Raw genomic sequence first — 23,065 nt, forward strand, 5'->3', positions numbered from 1 at the left:
TAAATGAGAGACTGAATTTCAGGCCACCCTGAGAGGTGGGAATAGTTTACACCAAGGAAAAGAATCTGTGTCTCCAACTCCTAATAACTTCCGCTCCATTTGTCACATAGGATATCTCTCCCATGTGTTTGCTTCTCTCCATTAATCCTCACAACATAGTAATTTTCCTAATTTTACAGATGAAACAGGCTTAGAGAATTGAAATCAAGTCCAAATTCTTTTTTTTTTTTTTTTTGAGACGGAGTCTCGCTCTGCCGCCCAGGCTGGAGTGCAGTGGCCGGATCGCAGCTCACTGCAAGCTCCGCCTCCCGGGTTCACGCCATTCTCCTGCCTCAGCCTCCAGAGTAGTTGGGACTACAGGCGCCCACCACCGCGCCCGGCTAGTTTTTTGTATTTTTTAGTTGAGACGGGGTTTCACCATGTTAGCCAGGATGGTCTCGATCTCCTGACCTCGTGATCCGCCCGTCTCGGCCTCCCAAAGTGCTGGGATTACAGGCTTGAGCCACCGCGCCCGGCCCAAATTCTTTACTGTGTGTAACATTCAGGATCATCAAGTGATCCGAATTGAACCTATTTTTCCAGCCTCATCTTCAGTTACTTGCAAGCCAAACTGGACTCACCCTTCTGGAATGTAGCCTACTTGACAGTTCCCTCTATCTTAATTACCTTAAATACATTACCTGTCAAAATCCAATCTCTTTTTAAACTAAAGAAATACAGTATTTTCTGGGTTTTCTATAGTTTGCATATATTTGTAATATAAGATGTGGGAAGACGAATGGATGAGAATGGGGGTGGGGGATTGCCTGGTAGGTGGGAGGTTGTGTGGGGAGACTAATGTATACATGGAGTGAGAACGGCCCAGGAACTTGGAAGAACATGAAGACACCTGGATTCTCTGGTATTGAAAATCAGATGTAAGTATTCTTGCTGGCAAGAGAAGGTGAAAGCACATCGCTGGTGGGCTGGGACCGGGCTGCAGGTGACATTTTTTTCAAAGCCTTCAATCTTAAATTCACATTAGTTTGTTTGAGATGGAGTTTTGCTCTTGTTGCCCGGCTGGAGTGCAATGGCACGATCTTGGCTCACCACAGCCTCTGCCTCTTGGGTTCAAGCGATTCTCCTGATTTAGCCTCCTGAGTAGCTGGGATTACAGGCATGTGCTACCATGCCCAGCTCATTTTGTATTTTTAGTAGAGATGGGGTTTCTCCATGTTAGTCAGGCTGGTCTCCAACTCCCAACCTCAGGTGATCCGCCCGCCTCAGCCTCCCAAAGTGCTGGGATTACAGGCGTGAACCACCGCACCTGGCTTGTTTTTGTTTTTGACATAGGGTCTTGCTATTGCCCAGGCTGGAGTGCAGTGGCGCAATCTCAGCTCACTGTAACCTCGACTTCCCAGGTTCAAGTGATTTTCATGCCTCAGCCTCCTGAGTAGCTGGGATTATAGGTGCACAACACCACATCCGCCTAATTTTTGTATTTTTAGTAGAGGTGGGGTTTTACCATGTTGGCCAGGCTGGTCTTGAACTCCTGGCCTCAAGTTATCTGCCCAACTTGGCTTCCCAAATTGTTGGGATTATAGCCGTGAGCCACCATGCCCAGCCCACATTAGTTTACTTTGTACTTCACAATATATCCATGTTTTAATAAAAATAGCTAATGCTTCAATAGCACTGAATGGCTCCAGAGAATGTGTTCTTAATGACTGCATTTTGATATTGAATATTCTGCCTTATATTTCTGTTGAATAAAACTGACATTCCAGAAAGCTGCATTGTGTTTTATCCTGCGGATTCATCACTTCTGTGTACCACCAGAGGTCTTCATAGTCTGGGCTGAAAACTGCTGATTTAAGGCCAGGTGCAATGGCTCATGCCTATGATCCCAGCACTTTGGGAGGTCAAGGCGGGCAGATCACCTGAGGTTCAGGAGTTCAGGACCAGCCTGGCCAACATGGCAAAACCCCAACTCTACTAAAAATACGGAAATTAGCCAGGCATGGTGGTGGGCGCCTGTAATTCCAGATACTCAGAAGACTGAGGCAGGAGAATCGCTTGAACCCAGGAGGCAGAGGTTGCAGTGAGCCAAGATTGTGCCATTGCACTCCAGCCTGGGCAACAAGAGCAAAAGTCCATCTCAAAAAAAACAAAACAAAACAAAACAAAAAACTGATTTATAGGACGGATTTGGGCCAGGTGTTATGGTTCCATTTTGTAAATCCAGTTATTTGGGAAGCCCAGGCAGGAGGATCATATGGGCCCAGGAGTTGAAGACCAGCCTGGGTAATAGAGTGAGACTATCTCTACAAAAAAAAAAAAAAAATCTTTTGAGATGGAGTCTTGCACTGTTGCCCCGACAATGGCGCAATATCGGCTCACTGAAACCTCCACCTCCTAGCTTCAGGCAATTCTCTTGCCTCAGCCTCCTGAGTAGCTGGAATATAGGTGCACACCGCCACGCCAGGCTAATTTTTTTTTTTCGTACTTTTTAAATTTCATTTTGTTTTTTGAGACAGAGTCTTGCTCTGTCCCCCAGGCTGGAGAGCAGTGGCGCGATCTCAGCTCACTACAAGCTCTGCCTCCCAGGTTCACACCATTCTCCTGCCTCAGCCTCCCGAGTAGCTGGGAATACAGGGGCCTGCCAACATATCCAGTTTTTTGTATTTTTAGTAGAGATGGGGTTTCACAGTGTTAGCCAGGACGGTCTCGATCTCCTGACCTCGTGATCCGCCCGTCTCGGCCTCCCAAAGTGGTGGGATTACAGGCGTGAGCCACTGCGCCTGGCCTTTTTTTTGTACTTTTAGTGGAGACGGGGTTTCACTATGTTGGCCAGGCTGGTCTCGAACTTGTGATCTGCCCACCTCGACCTCCCAAAGTGCTAGGATTACAGGCCTGAGCCACCACACCCAGCCATTTTTATTTTATTTATTTATTTATTTTAATTAGTCAGGCACAGTGGTGTATACCTGTAGTCCTAACTACTAGCGACACTTAGGTAGGAGGATAACTTGAGTCCAAGAGTTGGAGGCTGAAGTGAGCTATGATTGCACCACTACATTCCAGCCTGGGTGACAAAGTGAGGCTGTGTCTCTAAAAAACAGGACAGATTTGCCAACTTTTGGCCATGGTCCTAGAATAACATGACCAAAGAAGAGACCTCAGCTTCCAGTACCCAGTGACAGGATTGGCTTAGAGCCAGTGGCATTTCCTCAAAAACTTAAGACTCCTGGAAGGACCAATAGATAGCAACTTTATCAGGAAATGAAAGCTCAGGGAGGGGAAGTGAGGGGTTTCAAAGTTACAAAACAGCTGAGACGTATGGTCACAGGTCTGGAAGACAAGAGCCTAGCCAAAATCCTGCCATCTTATTATTTTCTCCAGGGATTGGGAATGATTGTATGTGGGATATAAAAATATTTTTTACAAAAGAAAAGATAAATATTTTCTCCAGGGAACCTGTAAAAGGCAGATTTGAAAAGGACAAAAACCCTAGGTCTTTCAGGTAGATTCTATAATAGAATTGTAGATTCTAGATTATTTCAGTTGCAGTTGTCAAACACCAGGCACAAACTGGCTTTCTGCAACAGAAGAAAATCCATAAAAGCTTCAGGTATGGTTGGATCCAGGAGTCAATTGATGCCATCAAGAAAGTGTCGGGCTGGGTGCAGTGGCTCACACCTGTAATCCCAGCACTTTGGGAGGCTGAGGTGGGCAGATCATGAGGTCAGGAGTTTGGGATCAGCCTGACCAATATGATGAAACCCATCTCTACTAAAAATGCAAAAATTAGCCAGGTGTGGTGGTGCGTGCCTGTAATCCCAGCTACTCAGGAGGCTGAGGCAGGAGAATTGCTTGGAGCCGGAAGACAAGTTGCAGTGAGCTGAGATCACGCCATTGCACTCCAGCCTAGGCAACAGAGCGAGAGCGAGACTCCATCTCGAAAATCCAAAAAAAAAAAAAAAAAAAAAAAAAGTGTCTTGGCTGGGCGTGGTCGCTCACACCTGTAATCCCAGCATTTTGGGAGACCAAGGCAGGAGGATCACTTGAGTTCAAGATCAGCCTGAGCAACATAGACCCTGTCTCTCTCAAAAAACAAAACAAAACAAAAGACACATTTCTTTTTCTTTTTTTTTTTTTTTTTTTTTGAGACGGAGTCTCACTGTGTCTCCCAGGCTGGAGTGCAGTGGCTCACTGCAAGCTCCGCCCCCCGGGTTCACGCCATTCTCCCGCCTCAGCCTCCCAAGTAGCTGGGACTACAGGTGCCCGCTACCGCGCCCGGCTAGTTTTTTGTATTTTTAGTAGAGACGGGGTTTCACCATGTTAGCCAGGATAGTCTCGATCTCCTGACCTTGTGATCCACCCGCCTCGGCCTCCCAAAGTGCTGGGATTACAGGCTTGAGCCACCGCGCCCGGCCGTATTCTTTTTTTTTTTTTTTTTTTTTTTGAGGCGGAGTCTTCACTCTGTCGCCCAGGCTGGAGTGCAGTGGCGCGATCTCGGCTCACTGCAAGCTCTGCCTCCCGGGTCCGCGCCATTCTCCTGCCTCAGCCTCCCAAGTAGCTGGGTCTACAGGCGCCCGCCACCGCGCCCGGCTAATTTTTTGTGTTTTAGTAGAGACGGGGTTTCACCGTGTTAGCCAGGATGGTCTCGATCTCCTGACCTCGTGATCCGCCCGCCTCAGCCTCCCAAAGTGCAGGGATTACAGGCGTGAGCCACCGCGCCCGGCCAAGACACATTTCTTAAAATTAGCCGGGTGTGGGTCAGGTGCGGTGGCTCATGCCTGTAATCCCAGCACTTTGGGAGGCCGAGGCTGGCGGATCACCTGAGGTCAGGAGTTCGAGACCAGCCTGATCAACATGGAGCAACCCTTTCTCTACTAAAAATACAAAAATTAGCCGGGCATGGTGGCACATGCCTGTAATCCCAGCTACTCAGGAGGCTGAGGCAGGAGAATCGCTTGAACCTGGAAGGTGGAGGCTTTGGTGAGCCGAGATCGTGCCATTGCACTCCAGCCTGGGCAACAAGAGTGAAATTCCAACTCAAAAAAAAAAAAAAAAAAAAAAAATTAGCCGGGTGTGGTCGCATGCATCTGTAGTTCCAGAAACTCTGGGGGCTGAGGTGGGAGGGTAACTTGAGCCCAAAAGGTAAAGGCTGCAGCGAGCCATGAACACACAATTGCACTCTAGCCTGGGCGACAAAGCAAGACCCTGTCTCGAAAAGAAAAAGAAAGAAATGTCTACTGATCTCTTGACCTTTTTTTTCCTTTTGAGACAAGGTCTCTATTGTCTGGGCCACAGTGCAACCCCAAACTCCTGGGATCAAGGAATCTTCCAGCCTCAGCCTCCTGAATAGCTGGTACTGCAGGCGTGCACCACCATGCCCAGCTAATTTTTTAAATTTTTTGTAGAGATGGATCTTGAATTCCTGGGCTCAAGTGATTCTCCTACCTCCGCCTCCCAAAGCACTGGGATTACGGGCATGAGCCACTGCAGCTAGGCGTTTCTTGATTCTTCTGTGTTTCCTTCATCGTCAGCTAAATTATTCTCTAAAAATGGCAAGATGGGCCGGGTGCGGTGGCTCAAGCCTGTAATCCCAGCACTTTGGGAGGCTGAGATGGGCGGATCAAGAGGTCAGGAAATCGAGACCATCCTGGCTAACACGGCGAAACCCTGTCTCTACTAAAAAATACGAAAAAACTAGCCGGGCAAGGTGGCGGGCGCCTGTAGTCCCAGCTACTCGGGAGGCTGAGGCAGGAGAATGGCATAAACCCAAGAGGCAGAGCTTGCAGTGAGCCGAGATCCGGCCACTGCACTCCAGCTTGGGCGACAGAGCCAGACTCCGTCTCAAAAAAAAAAAAATTAAATTAAAAATAAATAAAAAAATAAAAATAAAAAATAAAAATGGCAAGATGGCCACCAAGACCTCCAAATTTATAACTTACTTGCTTAGCCAACCCAGAGGGGAATAAAAATTTCCTTCCCGATTCTAGCAAAGATCCTAAGACTGCATCTCATTTGGGCTGACAGGTCACTAATCCCCTCCTACTCCCCAAAAACCCCAACCAGTCACCAGCCTTAGAAGGCAGGGATATTGGAATGCTTTGATTTGCCAAGCCTGTGTCTTCTGCCCACAAAGGAACTGCAAAGTAAGGCAACCCCACCAAACCATGGACTGAGAGAGTCAGGGAAGAATAATTCCCCAAGGGAAAAATCAGTGTTCTTATGAGGAGGAAGAATAGATGAGCAGGCAAAGTGAGTAGTCCACCTTACAAGGTGGGCTGAAGCCACAGGTAATGGGTGGGTCACATTCATGGCAGTCCATACAAGTGGACTTACCTCCCCCACTTTTTTTGAGACAGGGTCTCACTCTGTCACCCAGGATGAATGCAGTGGTGTGATCATCTCACTGTCATCTCAAACTCCTGGGCTCAAGTGATTTCTCTCCCTTCAGCCTCCTGAGTAGCCAGGACTGCAGGCACGCATCCACCATGCCCAGCTAAGTTTTAAATTTTTTGTAGAGACAGGGTTCTCTTGTGTTGCCTACGCTGGTCTCAAATTCCTGGACTCAAGTGATCCTCCCACCACAGTCTCCCAAAGTGTTGAGATTATAGGCATGAGCCACTGCACCCAGCCTCTATCAGAATTTCTATGGCTGGAAAAAAGAAATCCCAGTCCTGGTTTCTTCTTTGCTTGTTGAGCCAGGGATAATCGTTTTCCATCCCTGGGCCACTTTTCCCCTTGAAGGGAAGGACCGACTTGGTGTAAAATCAATCATAATTTTAAAAATATACATTTGTTGAATTGGACTCCATATTTCCATTTGTGCATGCTAAATACGTTGGAGTAATCCTTATCTCTTCTCTTCCTCACACACGCCTATCCATTTTGTCAACAGGTCCCGTTTTGTTTTTGTTTTAATTTTTTTTTTTTTAGATGAGGTCTTGCTACATTGCCCAGGCTGGGGTGCAGTGGGACTGTCATGGTTCACTGCAACCTCAGTTTCCCAGGGCTCAAGTGATCCTCGCACCTCAGCCTCCCAAGTAACTGGGACTACAGGCGCATGCCACCACACCTGGCTCATTTAAATTTTTTTTTTTTTGTAGAGACAGGGTCTCACTTTGTTGCCCAGGCTGGTCTCAAACTCCTGGGCTCAAGCAATCCTTCCACCTCAGCCTCCCAAAGTGCTGGGATTACAGGCATGAGCCACCATACTCTGCCCAACAGATCCTGTAGACTTTACCTTCAAATCCAGAATTCAACCAGGTCTCACCATCTCACCCAACCTGGTGCAAACCATCAACGTCTCTTGCTAAGATCATTGCCACAGCCTCCTGCCTGGTCTCCCTGCTTCCACCCTGGTGCCCCTGTAGTCTATTCTTACCAGACAGCTGGAATAGTTATTTTAAATAGAAGTTCAAACCCTATAATAACTCTACATCTCATTCAAAGTAAAAACCACACAGCCCTACATGATCTATCCCTTCTCATGTCCTACTCTTATACCTATACCTATGCCACATTGGCCTCCTTTTTATTTCTTAAACACACCCTCTTGGCCTGGTGTGGTGGCTTACGCCTATAATCCCAGCACTTTGGGAGACCGAGGTGGGCAGGTCACTTAAAGTCAAGAGTTCAAGATTAGCCTGGCCAACAAGATAAAACCCCATCTCTACTAAAAAGTACAAAAATTGGCTGATCGTGGCCGGGCGTAGTGGCTCACACCTGTAATCCCAGCATTTTGGGAGGTCGAGGTGGGTGGATCATCTGAGGTCAGGAGTTCAAGACCATCCTGGCTAATACAGTGAAACCCTGCCTCTACTAAAAATACAAAAATTTAGCAGGGCATGGTGGCGGGCACCTGTAATCCCAGTTACCTGGGAGGCTGAGGCAGGAGAATCGCTTGAACCCGGGAAGCGGAGGTTGCAGTGAGCCAAGATTGTGCCACTGCACTAAAGCCAGGGCAACAGATAGGGAGACTCCAGTCTCAAAACAAAACAAAACAAAACAAAAAACAAAAATTAGCCAGGCGTGGTGGTGCGCACCTGTAATTTCAGCTTGTCGGGAGGCTGAGGCAGGAGAATCGCTTGAATCCAGTAGGTGGAGGTTGCCGTGAGCAGAGATCAAGCCACTGCACTCCAGCCTGGGCAACAGTGACTCCGTCTCAAAAAATAAAAATGGAATAAAAAATAAAATAAATACATAGATAAATACACCCTCCTGGCTGAGGGACTCTGCACTATTCCCTCTGCCTGAAGTACCCCCTTTCTCCAGAAATCTGCACGACTGACTCACTCATTTCCTTCATGTGTTTACTCAAGTCAACTCTGAAGCCTACTCTGCCTGCCCTATTTAAAACTGCAACCCCATCCCCCTTTCCTGTTTTTCCTCCACACCAATCATTCCCTTCTAACATACTACAGAATTTACTAATTTTGTTCATGTCTATCTCCTCCCACTTGACTGTAAGCTCTATGACTATCTATTAATGAAGTATCTACTAATTAATTCAATTAATTGAATACTGCTATTAGGTGCCAAGTACTGTGCTAAGCAATGGAGCTACAAGATGATTGAAACTGCTTGTAGGACTCGTGAGGGAAGAAATCCCACTGACAATAAATGTATCTCATTTAGTGAATGCTTTTCCAAACATGATGGCTAACACTAAAACAGACTCAGTTCTGCATGCAGTATTTCATTTAACCCTTACCGAAACCTACACGGTGACTATCAGCAGCCTCATCGTAAAGCATAAAAAACAGGATTTCAAGGCTGGGCAATGGCAGAGTCAGGATCTGAACCACGGTATCGACAATGAGAACGGTGAGTAACGTCAAATGCGAGAAATATTTAGGACTTAGGCTAACAAAGACTAAGGCAAAGATAGGATGTGGGGGCCGAGGGAGGGGGGAAGTGACTCCTGAGTTTTGATTGGGGTAGACTAAAGCGCAGTGAGGCCTAAGAGAAGGATAAAGCGCAAAGTGGGGCTGGGATGGAGGTGCCCGCGGACCGCCCAGGGATATGGTCCATCTCCAGGGGAACCGAGAGGCGGCTCCGCACCCTCCCCCGCTCGCCGCCGCCCCGGTCCTGGAGATGCTGGGAGAAGACAAGCACGGGAAGAGCAGGAGGTGGGTTCCGTTCCCCTCCCTCTTGAGTCTCTTCAGCAGCAGCTGCAGGAAGGGCGTGGGGGACCGCGAGACAAAGAGCGCGCAGGCACCGCCTCTGTCCGGGTGGCCCCTTTAAGAGGCGCGCGCCCAGCTTCCAGCCCGCCTTGTATGCAAATATAGCGGCGCGGCGGGAGCGCGCGGCTGATACCCGGGACTGGGCTGCAGCGGTTAGTCCTCTCCCGGCCGCCGTCGCCTCCGACATATTGCCCGCAGGAGCTGCGGCGGCGAAACGGAGAGCGCCGGGGGGAGGAGATGGGTGAGCAGAGCAGCTCAGGCTCGGCCTGGCAACTAGTGGGCGCGCGGGTTAGGATGGCCAGGCTGCTAATTGCTGCCCCACGCGGACAGGAGCCCGGTGACGGGAGGGGGAGGGGATGCGAGTGCAGACGGGATCCCGCCCCCTCCTGTCGTTTTGCGGAGTGGGGCCTCTGTTGTGGGGGCGGGACATTGGGTGGTGGGCGGGGCTTCTAAGAGGGATCCCTGTGGGGGCTTGGGCTTTGGTGAGGACCCGCTCGTCGGGACTAGAAAGGGGGCGGGGCTTACCAGTGGGCGTGGCTTCAGCGCTAAGGGCGGAGCTTCTGGGGTGGGGCGCTAGTGCAGTCGGAGTTTCTGGGCTGGAGGGGCTTACACGGGAGGCGGTGGGGCGGGGAGACTTCAGACTGAGGGAGCCCATTCTGGAGTGGGGCTTCTGGGCTGAGAGGGCTTTTACTGGCTTGTGAGCGGGCTTTCTGGACTGACAGTTGTGTGTAGGCGGAGCTTCTGGGCTGAGGGGCTTTATGTGGGTGCAGAGCTTCTAAAGAGAGGAGAGTGGGTGTGGGCAGAGCGTCTGGACTAGTGGTGTTTGTGTGGGATTTTCTAAGCCAAGTATCATAGCGTATGAACAGAGCTTCTGGTCTGGGGGTTTATGGAGGGCAGAGCTTTTCGCCAGGTACTTTTTAGAGACTTGTGGAGGTTTATAATTTTGGGCATACATCCAGGCCCAAAATTGGCTCCGAAGTGTGGGAAACGCTTCCGAGCTGAGATGCTACGGCATGGGGTGTATGTGAATGCAGGCTGCTGTGTTACTGTGAAGAGGTATGAACAGGTTATAACTTTTTAAAAATATGTATATATATATTTTTAATAGAGACCGGATTTCGCCATGTTGCCCAGGCTGGTTTCCAACTCCTGGCCTCAAGCGATCTTCCATCCTCAGCTTCCCAAAGTGCTGAGATTATAGTCGTGAGCCACCGCACCCAGTCAGGTTGTGACTTTTGTAGGTGCTTGGGAGCTTTGTGCAGAACTTTTGTGCAAAGTGGTGCATGGGAGCTTGGGCTAGACTGGTCAGCCTCGTAGGTCCAGTTTTCGGTCCACAGCCACAGCATTCTCCCAGCCATGTCCTTGACCCTTTATTTAGGCCCTGGGTCCTGCCCATGAGATCCCAGAATACCCTTTGAGCTGAATCATGGGGCCCTGGAGGAAAAAGCTGTCCCAAAGGTACCCAGAGTTATAGACCTCCAGAAACATATGTCTGTGGGGCCCAATGTGTACCAGAGTTGAGAGCACAATACCCAGCCACGATACTGTGACAGAGTGTAAACTGAGTTTCCTAATGTGTGAAAAACTTACCTTGCTGGGTTCGTTCACTCATCAGCATATACTTGCTGGGCACTGTGGTAGGGGATATAACAGTGAAAAAGACAGATAAGGTAACTGACTTCATTGACCTTCCATTGTGATAGGACAGACAAGCAATAAGCACGTTAACAAATGAATAAGATAATTTCAGAGAGAGAATTGTAGTGGAAAAAAAGAATAAAATTGCAGAGAGAGTGATGGGGAGGGTTACTTCAAAACTTCAGAAATGGCAGTCAGGGAAAGACTTTCCAGATAGGATACAGTAAGTGCTAGAGGTAGCAATGAGCTTGGCTTGCTGAAGAAAGAAAGATCAAGATGTTTAGAGCATGGGGCGGATGGTAGAGGGTGGGCATGAGGTAGAGAATGATAGGGGATGAAGCTGAAGATGAAAGAAGAGGCCAGATCATAGGTCTCAGTGAGGATTAAATGATAAAGTGAGATACTAGGTGACTGGTAGCTGGTATCATCACTGCTGTTATCCTTGATATATGCCCCCTGGCTTGAGGCTGTATGTTATGTTGAGCCCCACAGGAGGACGAAGAGGTCCCAACAGGACATCTTACTGTCGAAATCCACTCTGTGAGCCAGGATCCTCGGGGGGCTCTAGTGGAAGCCACACTTCCAGCGCATCGGTGACCAGTGTTCGTTCCCGCACCAGGTAAACCACCTCTCTGTCTCGCCCCTCACTCTGGCCTCACAGGGACAGTGTGGACAGGGCTCTCTCTGACTGGATTCTAAGGTGTAAAATCCTAGATTCCAGTGGGGGCTTAGAGGGGAGTGAGCAGCAGAAAAGACCCAGAGGGAGCTCAGTTGAGGGTAATCACTTGGACAGATGCAGTGGGACATGGTAGAATAAATCCAAAGGCCTGGATTCTAATTACAGTTCTGCTCCAGTTTTGCTGATGGCTTGGACAAGTTGCCTCCCCTCTCTGGGCCTCCTTTTCCTCATCTGTAAGACGGACCTAATAATTCTTTCTCTCCTAGGGGGTGTTGGAAGACCTGAATAAGATTAGGGATAGGAAAAGGCTTTGTCGGGTTCCTTTGTCTGACAGTGTTAGGAAGACCCTGTCCTTGCTATAAGCTGCTTTTCTGATCTTATCCCACAATCCTTTGCCTCAGAAGCCCTTCCTGGTAGGATTCTCAGGTCAGCCATTGATGATGTTCTCTCTTCACTGCCAGGAGCAGTTCTGGAACAGGCCTCTCCAGCCCCCCTCTGGCCACCCAAACGGTTGTGCCTCTACAGCATTGCAAGATCCCCGAGCTGCCAGTCCAGGCCAGCATTCTGTTTGAGTTGCAGCTCTTTTTCTGCCAGCTCATAGCACTGTTCGTCCACTACATCAACATCTACAAGACAGTGTGGTGGTATCCACCTTCCCACCCACCCTCCCACACCTCCCTGGTAGGTACTCAACAAGGGTGTGTGTGTGTGCGCGTTTCTTTTGGTTTCAGTTTAGCATAGCCTACTAAGCACCACAGTGCGCTTGCCTCCATGCCGAACATGGAAGGTGCTGAAGGAACAGGAAACTGATGATTCACTGAACACTCCTAGTGTGTTTAGTAGCACATTGGGCACTGTAAGTGTATCGGAGATGAATCTGACGAAGATTTTACCTAAAGGAGCTCAGAGTCTTTTTTTTTTTTTCTGAGATAGAGTTTCGCTGTTGTTGCCCAGGCCTGAGTGGAATAGCGCAATCTCAGCTCACTGCAGCCTCCACCTCCCAGTTTCAAGTGATTCTGCTGCCTCAGTCTCCTGAGTAGCTGGGATTACAGGCATGTGCCACCATGTCTGGCTAATTTTGTATTTTTGGTAGAGACAGGGTTTCACCATGTTGGTCAGACTAGTCTCGAACTCCTGACCTCAAATGATCCACCCACCTCAGCCTACCAAAGTGCTGGGATTACAAGCATGAGCCACCGCGCCCGGCCAGGAGCTGAGTCTTAATCCAGTAGTGGAGATGAACCATGGGCGTACATGAGTGCTTCAAGGGGAGGAAAGACTTCAGTGCAGAAACAGTATAGGGACAGGGGCATGTGTGAGCAGAGCAAGAGGGCTCACATACCACTCTCTTATCCCCAGGGACTGTCCCACTTCCCTTCTTGGGGTCCTGTTCTACTCCTCTAGGTAATTTCCTGGCCTGACTCAGCTGGAGGCCGATGAAGGTCAGATAATGGGGACAGTCTCTGTGGAAAGAAATAGGCAGGGGGAGGTGGGTATGAAAAAAGCCTGCATATGGGCAAGGGGCCCACATGACCCCCAGGCCTCTGCCCCCTGACAGAACTTCCACCTGATCGACTTCAACTTGCTGATGGTGACCACCATTGTTCTGGGCCGCCGCTTCATTGGGTCCATCGTGAAGGAGGTGATTGGGTCCTAGAGGCTGGCCAGGGACTTTGGGATTCCCCGTTTCCCCTGGGGATGCCAAGGAAACATGCCCAGCCCTTCAGCCTTAGGGTATTTCCTTGGGGCTCCCTTTGGACTTGGTTGAAGAACATTAGTTACATCCCATCTTGGAGTTTACTGGGTATCAAAGAGAAGGATTTACCTTGCCAGGTTCTGCCCAGCCTGCTGTGCCACCTCTCCCTGGGTGGGATCACAGGTCATGCTGGGTGGGATTTGGGCACAGCCCCTTCGGCCTCCATCCAAGGCCCCATCCCGTCCTATCTTGCCCTGACCCAGGCTTCTCAGAGGGGGAAGGTCTCCCTCTTTCGCTCCATCCTGCTGTTCCTCACCCGCTTCACCGTTCTCACGGCAACAGGCTGGAGTCTGTGCCGATCCCTCATCCACCTCTTCAGGACCTACTCCTTCCTGAACCTCCTGTTCCTCTGCTATCCGTGAGTACCCCTCACTGCCCAGCACCTGGCCCCTGACCTCTGCCCTGACCATGGCTGGCTTACCAGGCCTCCATATCTGGAAGATCGGAGGCAGGTAGCAACATCCCCTCACATTGTCTGTTGACACCCACTGAGGTCAGGATAATTAGCCTTTTTTTGCAGAAGAAACTGAGGTGGCATAATTTACCCAGCTGTCACTATGGGGGAGGTCAGAATGGGACTCAGATCTGCATATATATCCCAAAGGAACATTCCCAAGAGGGAGTGCATGGGCTTTGCCTCCCTCACTCTTCCTTTCACCTCTCTCTGGTTCTTTCCCTTTGTCTTTGTCTCTCTTTGTGTATCTCAGTGCTTGTGTAATCTCTTGGTATCTCCCCGAGTCTGTGTGCCAGCAAACAGCTGCGTGGTTGCATGTCTCTGGGTGTCTATGCATGAAGCATGTGTATGTGCCTGCATGTGCATGTGTATATGTCTTTGTGCCTGTTTTTACTCTCTTTCTCCATCTCACCAGACCCTAGATTGTTGAGGATGGACAGACTGTGTCGGGGATGTGCCCAGGACTGCCCCTTTGTGGCTTTGCATCGGGCAGAACTTTGGTGAGGTGTTGGATCTGGCTGCTTCTGGGGCAGGCTCCTGGCTGCCTGAGCATTAACAGTCATTTCCCAACCGCCAGGTTTTCTGGTTCACAGAATTCCTCAAGCTGGGTCAATCCTGGTCTCTGGGAAGCTTCGGAGCTGGCACCTCCCCCTTTCTACCCTGCATGTCCAAAAAGACACTGGCACAGAAGCCCTGTCATACTTGCTTCAGTTATATCTACTTTTTAATTACAAGAGTGACATGTGGCCAGGCGCAGTAGCACACATCCGTAATCCCAGCACTTTGGGAGGCCAAGGCGAGCAGATTGTTTGAATCCAGGGGTTTGAGACCAGCCTGGGCAACATGGTGAAACCCTGTCTACTAAAAACATAAAAAATTAGCCAGGTGTGGTGAGGCATGCCTATAGTCCCAGCTACTCAGGAAGCTGAGGTGGGAGAATCACCTGAGCTCAGGAGGTCGAGGCTGCAGTGAGCCAAAATTGTGCCACTGTACTCTAGCCTAAGCAACTGGAGTGAGGTCCTGTATCAAAAAAAGAGTGACACGTGTGTCTTATAAAAACAGTAAGCTTTACAGAAGCTTTTAACATGGAAAAAGAAAGTCCCACATAGTCTTATTCCCCCAGAAGTCCATTACTGGCAGCATATTTTCCCAAAATATTTTCTGTGCAAGTACACACACATGCAGTTTTTTTGTTTGTTTTTGAGATAGAGTCTTATGTCACCTGGGCTGGAGTGCAGTGGCACAATCTTGGCTCACTGCAACCTCTGCCTACTGGGTTCAAGCAATTTTCCTGCCTCAGCCTCCCAAGTAACTGGGATTACAGGTGCCCACCACCATGCCTGGCTACTTTTTGTATTTTTAGTAGAGATGGGGTTTCACCATGTTGGCCAGCTGGTCTCAAACTCCTGGCCTCAAGTGATCTGCCCACCTCGTCCTCCCAAAGTGCTGGGATTACAGGTGTGAGCCACAGTGCCTGGCCACATGCAGTTTTTTAAAAAACAAAAATGGTATTATGCTATGCATGATGTACAGTTTACCACACTTTTTACTTAATCATATAATGGATATTTTTCTATGCCAATACATATGGGTCTGTCTCATTTTATTTTATTTTAGAGATGAGGGTCTTGCTGTATTGCCCAGGCTGGAGTGCAGTGGCTATTCACAGGTCTGTTCCCACTACTGATCAACACAGGAGTTTTGACCTGTTCTGTTTCTAACCTGGGCCAGTTCATCCCCTTCTTAGGCAATTATGTGATCCCCCACTCCCAGGAAGTCACCATATGGATGCTGAACTTTTATGCGGGCACCTCATCGGCATAGCTCATTATAGCCTAGAACTCCCCAGCTCAAGTGATCCTCCCACCTCAGCCTCCTGAGTTGCTGGGACTATGGGCATGCGCCACCATGCCCAGCTGCCTCATTTTTTTAATGGCCTCATAGTATTCTATGTTATAGAATTTTTCACAATTTATTTGTCTTCTACTGGCAAACTTTTTTTTTTTTTTGAGATGGAGTCTTGCTCTGTTGCCCAGGCTGGAGTGCAGTGGCACAATCTCGGCTAACTGCAACCTCCAACTCCTGGGTTCAAGCAATTCTCCTACCTCAGCCTCCCAAGTAGCTGGGATTACAGGCATGCTCTACCACGCCCAGCCAATTTTGTATTTGTAGTATTTTTGTATATTTAGGTTTCTCCATGTTGGTCAGGCTGGTCTTGAACGCCCAACCTCAGGTGATCTGCCCACCTCGGCCTCCCAAAATGTTGGGATTACAGGCATGAGCCACCACGCCTGGCAATTTTTTGTATTTTTAGTAGAGATGGGGTTTCACTGTGCTAGCCAGGATGGTCTCGATCTCCTGACCTCGTGATCTGCCCACCTTGGTCTCCCAAAGTGCTGAGATTACAGGCGTGAGCCACTGTGCCCGGCCTATTGGCAAACTTTTAAGTTGTTTCTAGCTTTTCCTTATTCATAACAATGAGGCATATATCTTTGCATATGTGTCCAATATTTCTGCACAGTAGATTCCCAGAAGAATTAACTACACCAAAAGATGTGTTCATTTACATTTTTCATAGATATTAACAAATTGCCCTTCGAAAGGATTGTACTGATTAGAACTTAAGAGTTGCCGGCTGGGCGTGGTGGCTCATGCCTGGAATCCTGGCACTTTGGGAGGCCGAGGCGGGTGGCTCCCAAGATCAGGAGATCGAGACCATCCTGGCTAACACGGTGAAACCCCGTTTCTACTAAAAAATACAAAAAATTAGCCAGGCGTGGTGGCGGGTGCCTGTAGTCCTAACTACTCAGGAGGCTGAGGCAGGAGAATGGTGTGAACCTGGGAGGCGGAGCTTGCAGTAAGCCCAGATCGCACCACTGCACTCCAGCCTGGGCAACAGAACGAGACTCTGTCTCAAAAAAAAAAAAAAAAAAAAAGTTGCCTTAATTTGACAGTTTATGGTTACTACCTGGTGAATCTTTTCTTCCTGGATGCAGATAACACCCAATGTCCATATTATGCTTTATTTTTCATTATTTAATTTAAAAATGTTTATTGACCAAATATAAACTTACTGTAAAAAATTGAATCCAATAGTGCTAAAAAGCTTATAATGAAAACCATTGCTGGGCACAGTAGCTCATGCCTGTGATCTCAGTGACTTGGGAGGCTGAGGGGAGAACATCACTTTAGCTGGTGAGTTTGAGGCCAAAGAGAGCCATGATCATACCAGTGCACTTCAGCCTGGACAACAGAGTGAGACCCTATCTCTAAAAATAAATAAATAAATAAATAGGAAAACATTAGTCTCCAACCCCACCCTCCAGATTTTTAGTCCCACTCTTCAATAGCAGTCTCTTTTACTTTCTGGGTTTTATTTATTTGTTTGTTTAGAGACAGAGTCTGTAAACCTATTATCCAATTCTAAAGTGCCACTGCACTCCAGCCTGAGTGACAAGACCCTGAGACAGGGTCTGGCTCTGTTGCCCAGGCTGGAGTGCAGTGGTGCAATCTCAGCTTACTGCACCCTCTGCCTCCCAGGCTCAAGCCATCCATCCTCCCACCTCAGCCTTCTGAGTAGTTGGGACTACAGGCATGAGCCACTGTGCCTAGCCTGCTTATTCTTTTTAAAAATTTATTGATTGGCCAGGCGCGGTGGCTCATGTTTGTAATGCCAGCACTTTGGAAGGCCAAGGTGAGTGAATCACTTGAGGTCAGCAGTTCAAGACCAGCCTGGCCATCATGGTGAAACCCTGTCTCTACTAAAAATACAAAAATTAGCCAGGCATGGTGGCCCACGCCTATAGTCCCAGCTACTCAGGAGGCTGAGGCAGGAGAATTGCTTGAAACTGGGAGGTGGAGGTTGCAGCGAGCTGAGTTTGCACCACTGTACTCCAGCCTGGGCAACAGAGTGAGACTCCGTCTCAAAAAAAAAAAAAAATTACTGATTTATTTTAGAATTGAATAATAGGTTTACACAGTTAAAATTCAGAAGGTTTAAAAGAGTATACCATGAAAAAGTCTCCCCTTGACTGCTGCCTCCCAGCGACCCAGTTTCCTTTCCAAGAGGTAATCATCAATGTTTTTGGTTTCTTGTATATCCTGGAAACAAATGTTCTATGCATATACAAACATACCGCATACACACATGTGCAAGTATATTGATTTCCTGCAATGACAGATGATTTAGCTCACCGTCCCATCCTTACTGTTCCCAGTAATTGATAACTTTTAATATTTTTAATTTTCTATTGGTTATTTTTGTCAATAGTGTAAGTATCCCTATACTTTTTTTTCTCCATCAACAATAGTCAGTATCTTGAATCATTTTTATGTAAGACAAGAATATTAGGTACCCAACCACTTTTCCTCCCCTCTTCCTCTTTTCACTTCCTGGCAGCTGTATTTTTACTTTTATATTGTTAAGCTTGACATTCACGTTCTCCTGTGTAACCACATTTAAGCCTTCCGTTCTTTGTCTAAGTCTGATTCTGAAAATTAAAAACCAGTATGTGGCTTTGATAAAATTATGTGTATGCAGATATCATTCACTCCAGGGCCCAGTAGTATGCATGCATGATATTTCTTTTCTATAGTTACAGAGTTACAGTCTTGGACATCTTTATTTATTTATTTTATTTTATTTTTTTTGAGATGGAGTCTTACTCTGTCACCTAGGCTGGAGTGCAGTGACGCGATCTCAGCTCACTGCAACTTCCACCTCCCAGGTTCAAGCGATTCTCCTGCCTCAGCCTCCCAAGTAGCTGGGATTACGGGTGTGCACCACCATGCCAATCTAATTTTTTGTATTTTTAGTAGAGACGGGGTTTCACCATGTTTACCAGGCTGGTCTTGAACTCCCAACCTCAAGTGATCTGCCCACCTTGGCCTCCCAAAGTGCTGGGATTACAGGCGTGAACCACTAAGCCCAGCCAGGAACTTTTTTTTTGTTTTTTGTTTTTTGTTTTTTTTGAGACGGAGTTTTGCTCTTGTGGCCCAGGCTGGAGTGCAATGGCGCCATCTCTGCTCACTGCAGCCTCCGCCTCCCTGATTCAAGCGATTCTCCTCCCTCAGCCTCCCGAGTAGCTGGGATTACAGGCATGCACCACCATACCTGGCTAATTTTGTATTTTTAGTAGAAATGGGGTTTCTCCATGTTGGTCAGGCTGGTCTCGAACTCCCAACCTCAGGTGATCCACCCACCTCGGCCTCCCAAAGTGCTGGGATTACAGGCGTGAGCCACCACGCCTGGCCGGCAGGAACATGTTTTTAAAGGACGACTTTTTTTTTTTTTGAGACAGAGTTTCACTATTGTTGCCCAGGCTGGAGTAGCCCAGTCTCGGCTCACTGCAACCTCTGCTTCCCAGTTTCAAGTGATTCTCCTGCCTCAGCCTCCCGAGTACCTGGGACTACATGCACCCGCCACCATGCCCGGCTAATTTTTTGTATTTTTAGTAGAGATGGGGCTTCACTGTGTTAGTCAGGATGGTCTCAATCTCCTGACCTCGTGATCCATCTGCCTCAGCCTCCCAAAGTGCTGGGATTACAGGTGTGAGCCACCGCGCCCAGCCTTAAAGGACTTCTTTAAAGGGCTTGTACTCCCAACTACTCAGGAGACTGAGGTATAAGAATCACTTGAACCCAGGAGGCAGTGGTGCAATCTCAGTTTATTGCAACTTCTGCCTCCCCAGCTTAAGCCATCCTCCCACCTCAGCCTCCCAAGTAGCTGGGACTACAGGTGCAGGCTACCATGCCCAGCTAATGCCAGAGGTTACAGTGAGCTGAGATTGTTCCACTGCACTCCAGCCTGGGCAATAGAGCACTACCCTGTTTCAGACCCCCCTACACACAAATGTTCCTAGTGTCAAGGTGAAATGGTTTTTCTTACACCATCAATTACTTAAAATCATAGCACATTTTAGTTTGCTTCATATTTACATTATAACTTTCTTATATGGCTTTTTATTTTTCTTGGACTTTCTAATTGCCTTTCTTTTTTCTTATCGACAAAAGAATGATGAGCCTTCATCATATCCTCAAGTTTATCCAGCCTCTCAGTCATACTGCCTGTTGCCTGGAGTCCATTTCCTCCTCCCTACTTCCACCACAAAGGCATCCCTTCTGGAGCCCTTCCTCCTCCTGCTGCAGTCTGGAGTGTTTGCTCTTTAGGTCTGCTGTACAGCTCTCAGCCTGGGACTTCCCTTCACTGCCCTCCTGGGTTGGACCCCCTGCTTCCTGAATCCCATGTCTTCCTCTTTCTTGGTTTTCTTATTTTGCTGGAATAAATTATCAGGTAATTTCCTTAGCAATGGGTACATTGGAGGTGTATATGTTCTGAGTCCTTGCATGTCTAAAAGTCTTTATTCTGCCCTCATACTTGATTGATGGTTTGGCTGAATGTAGATTTCTTTTTTTTCTTTTCTTATTTTTGAAACAGTCTGTCGCCCAGGCTGGAGTGCAATGGCACGATCTCAGCTCACTGCAACCTCCGCCTCCTGGGGGGTTCAAGCGATTCTCCTGCCTCAGCCTCTTGAATAACTGGGATTACAGGCACGCCACCATGCCCGGCTAATTTTTGTATTTTTAGTAGAGACGGAGTTTTATCATGTTGGTCAGGCTGGTCTCAGACTCCTGACCTTGTGACCTGTCCACTGTGGCCTCCCGAAGTGCTGGGATTACAGGTGTGAGCCATCGTGCCCGGTCTCTATGTAGATTTCTAAGTTCAAATTCACATTCTCAGAACTTTTGCAGTTATTATTCCATTGTCTCTAGTATCCAGTGTTGCTAGTGAGAAGTCTGATGCCAGTTTGAGTTTGATTCCAATTCTTTTGTAGATGACTTGTATTTTCCTTTCTGAAAGCATTGAGGAATATTCTGTTTATCTTTTGATTACTTGAAATTTCAAAGGATGTGTCTGTTGTGGGACTTTTGTCATTCATTCTATCAGGACTCTAAGGACTTTTTTAACCTGGAGATTTGAGTACTTCTTTAGCTTGGGGAAATTTTCCTCTGTTATTTCTTTGATAATAACTTCCTCTCAATTTTTTCTACTCTTTCTGGATTTCTGTTCATCAGATGGTAGACCTCATAGATTGGTCATCTTTTTCTTCTGTATTTCTCTAATAATCTCTCTTTCTCTGTATGTGCATGGCCTTCAGAGAGATTTCCTCAACTTTGTCTTCTAGCTTTTTTAGATATTTTTTCAGCAGTCGTATTTTTCGTCTCTAAGGCCTCTACATTTGCTGATTGTTCTTTTCTCATAGCATACTATTCTTGTTTTAAAAATCTCTTACTTTCCTCAATTTTGTCTTTTCACTAGGATCAATTTTTCTGTTTCATGCTGCTTGTTTTCCAAGTATAGTTGACTTCTTTGCTTGTCTCTTTATATGTAAAAATGAAGGACTGAGTCGCAGGATTGCATTTTCTTTTTGTCATTTAAAGGGATGGGAGCTTTGACTGGAGGCTCTAAGTACATGGGCAGGGCACACTGACTGGCAGGCTTTGCTTTGAGGATGAGTGAGTGAAATGCCAGTTGTTAGGCTTTGAGCCTCCGTAGGCCAGAAAGGGAGTGATAGGGGTTTTACTCTAAGATATCCCCATTAGAGACCTCAATTCTCAGTTCACTCAATTTCTTTTTGAGACGGAGTCTCACTCTGTCGCCCAGGCTGGAATGCAGTGGCCGGATCTCAGCTCACTGCAAGCTCCGCCTGGTTCACGCCATTCTTCTGCCTCAGCCTCCTCGAGTAGCTGGGATCATGGCGCCAGCCAGCCTGCTGCTTGTATTTTAGTAGAGACGGGTTTCACCAGCTAGCCAGGATGGTCTCCCATCCGGCTGACCTTGATCCGCCTGGCCTCCGCCTCCCAAAGTGCTGGGATTACAGGCTTGAGCCAATCACGCTCGCCAGTTCCACTAATTTCTTTTAGAAAAGATTCCTTCAGGGTGTGTTGTATGAGGTGAGTAGGGGAATAAAGGGACTGACTCTTATAAGTAAACATGGGTCATTGTTTAATCCTATTTATTCAGCCCTGCTCCTCACTTCATCTTCTATCATATGTGCCCACTTCAAGCCAGAGTCTCTCTTGGGTCACTCTGGGTAGATAAGCTCCCACCTCCAGTCCAGTTTGCTCATGGCATATTCTAGACCTGTGCCGCCCAGTTGATAGTTCCTAGCCCCCTGTGGTTATTGAATACGTGAAATAGGCTAGAATGAGTTGAGGTGTGCTCTAAGTGTGAAATACACACTGATTCTGAACACTCAGTACACACACACACACAAGAAAGTAGGCTGGGCATGGTGGCCCATGCCTGTAATCCCAGCACTTTGAGAGACTGAGGCAGGTGGATTGCTTGAGCTCAGGAGTTTGATACCAGCCTGGGCAACTTGACAAAATGCCATCTCTACCAAAAATACAAAAATTAGCTGGGCATGGTAGCCTGCACCTGTAGTCCCAGCTACTTGGGAGGCTGGGGTGGGAGGATGGCTTGAGCCCGGGAGGTGGAGGTCACAATGAACTGAGATTGCACCACTGCACTCTAGCCTGGGAAACAGAGCCAGACCCTGTCTCAAAAAGAAAGAAAGAAAGAAAGAAACTAAGACTGGGCACAGTGGCTCACACCTGTAATCCCAACACTTTGGGAGGCCAAGGCAGGGTAGATTGCTTGGGCCCAGGAGCTTGAGACCAGCCTGGGCAACATGGAAGAACCCTGTCTCTACAAAAAATATAAAAATTAGTTGGGCATGGTGGCACACACCTGAAGTACCAGCTACTTGAGAGGTCAGAGGATTGAGACCCCATCTCAAAAAAAAAAAAAGGCCAGGTGTGGTGGCTCACGCCTGTGATGCCAGGACTTTGGGAAGCCAAAGCAGGCGGACCACCTGAGGTCAGGAGTTTGAGACCAGCCTGACCAACATGGTGAAACCCCATCTCTACTAAAAACACAAAATTAGCCGGCGTGGTGGTGCATGCTTGTAATCCCAGCTACTCGGGAGGCTGAGGCAGGAGGATCGCTTGAACCTGGGAGGGGAAGGCTGCAGTGAGCTGAGATCATGCCACTGCACTCCAGCCTGGGCAACAAGAGTGAAACTCTGTCTCAAAAAAATATATAATAATAATAATTTCATCTCTTTTATTGTTATTTTGGTGGGGGGGATGAAGTCTGTTACCCAGGCTGGAGTGCAGTGGTGCGATCTCCGCTCACTACAAGCTCCGCCTCCCGGGTTCACGCTGTTCTCCTGCCTCAGCCTCCAGAGTAGCTAGGACTACAGGCGCCCGCCACTACGGTCTGGCTGTTTTTTTAATTTTTAGTATAGACGGGGTTTCACCATGTTAGCCAGGATCGTCTCGATCTCCTGACCTCA

At 48.0% G+C, this 23,065-nt stretch overlaps 1 protein-coding gene across 5 annotated transcripts in view; it reads left to right on the forward strand.

Moving 5' to 3' along the window:
• Window positions 1–8,988: 8,988 nt before the first annotated feature.
• Window positions 8,989–23,065, forward strand: part of TMEM39B (transmembrane protein 39B) — a 29,110-nt gene continuing 15,033 nt past the window's right edge. Inside the window, exons 1-5 of one of the 5 annotated variants that reach the window (XM_009203756.4) lie at window positions 8,989–9,125; window positions 11,310–11,436; window positions 11,958–12,177; window positions 13,055–13,138; window positions 13,456–13,610. In XM_009203756.4, coding sequence (XP_009202020.1) covers window positions 8,990–9,125; window positions 11,310–11,436; window positions 11,958–12,177; window positions 13,055–13,138; window positions 13,456–13,610 — 722 coding nt within the window. In that variant the 5' untranslated portion in view covers window position 8,989. Of the gene's footprint in view, window positions 9,126–9,156; window positions 9,421–9,832; window positions 10,236–11,309; window positions 11,437–11,957; window positions 12,178–13,054; window positions 13,139–13,455; window positions 13,611–23,065 lie in introns of those variants that run through there. The other 4 variants (XM_003891493.2, XM_017959206.3, XM_017959207.2 and 1 more) reach the window with 4 other exon arrangements.

This window comes from Papio anubis, chromosome 1, assembly GCF_008728515.1.
Source record: "Papio anubis isolate 15944 chromosome 1, Panubis1.0, whole genome shotgun sequence".
NCBI classification, from domain to species: Eukaryota; Metazoa; Chordata; class Mammalia; order Primates; family Cercopithecidae; genus Papio; species Papio anubis.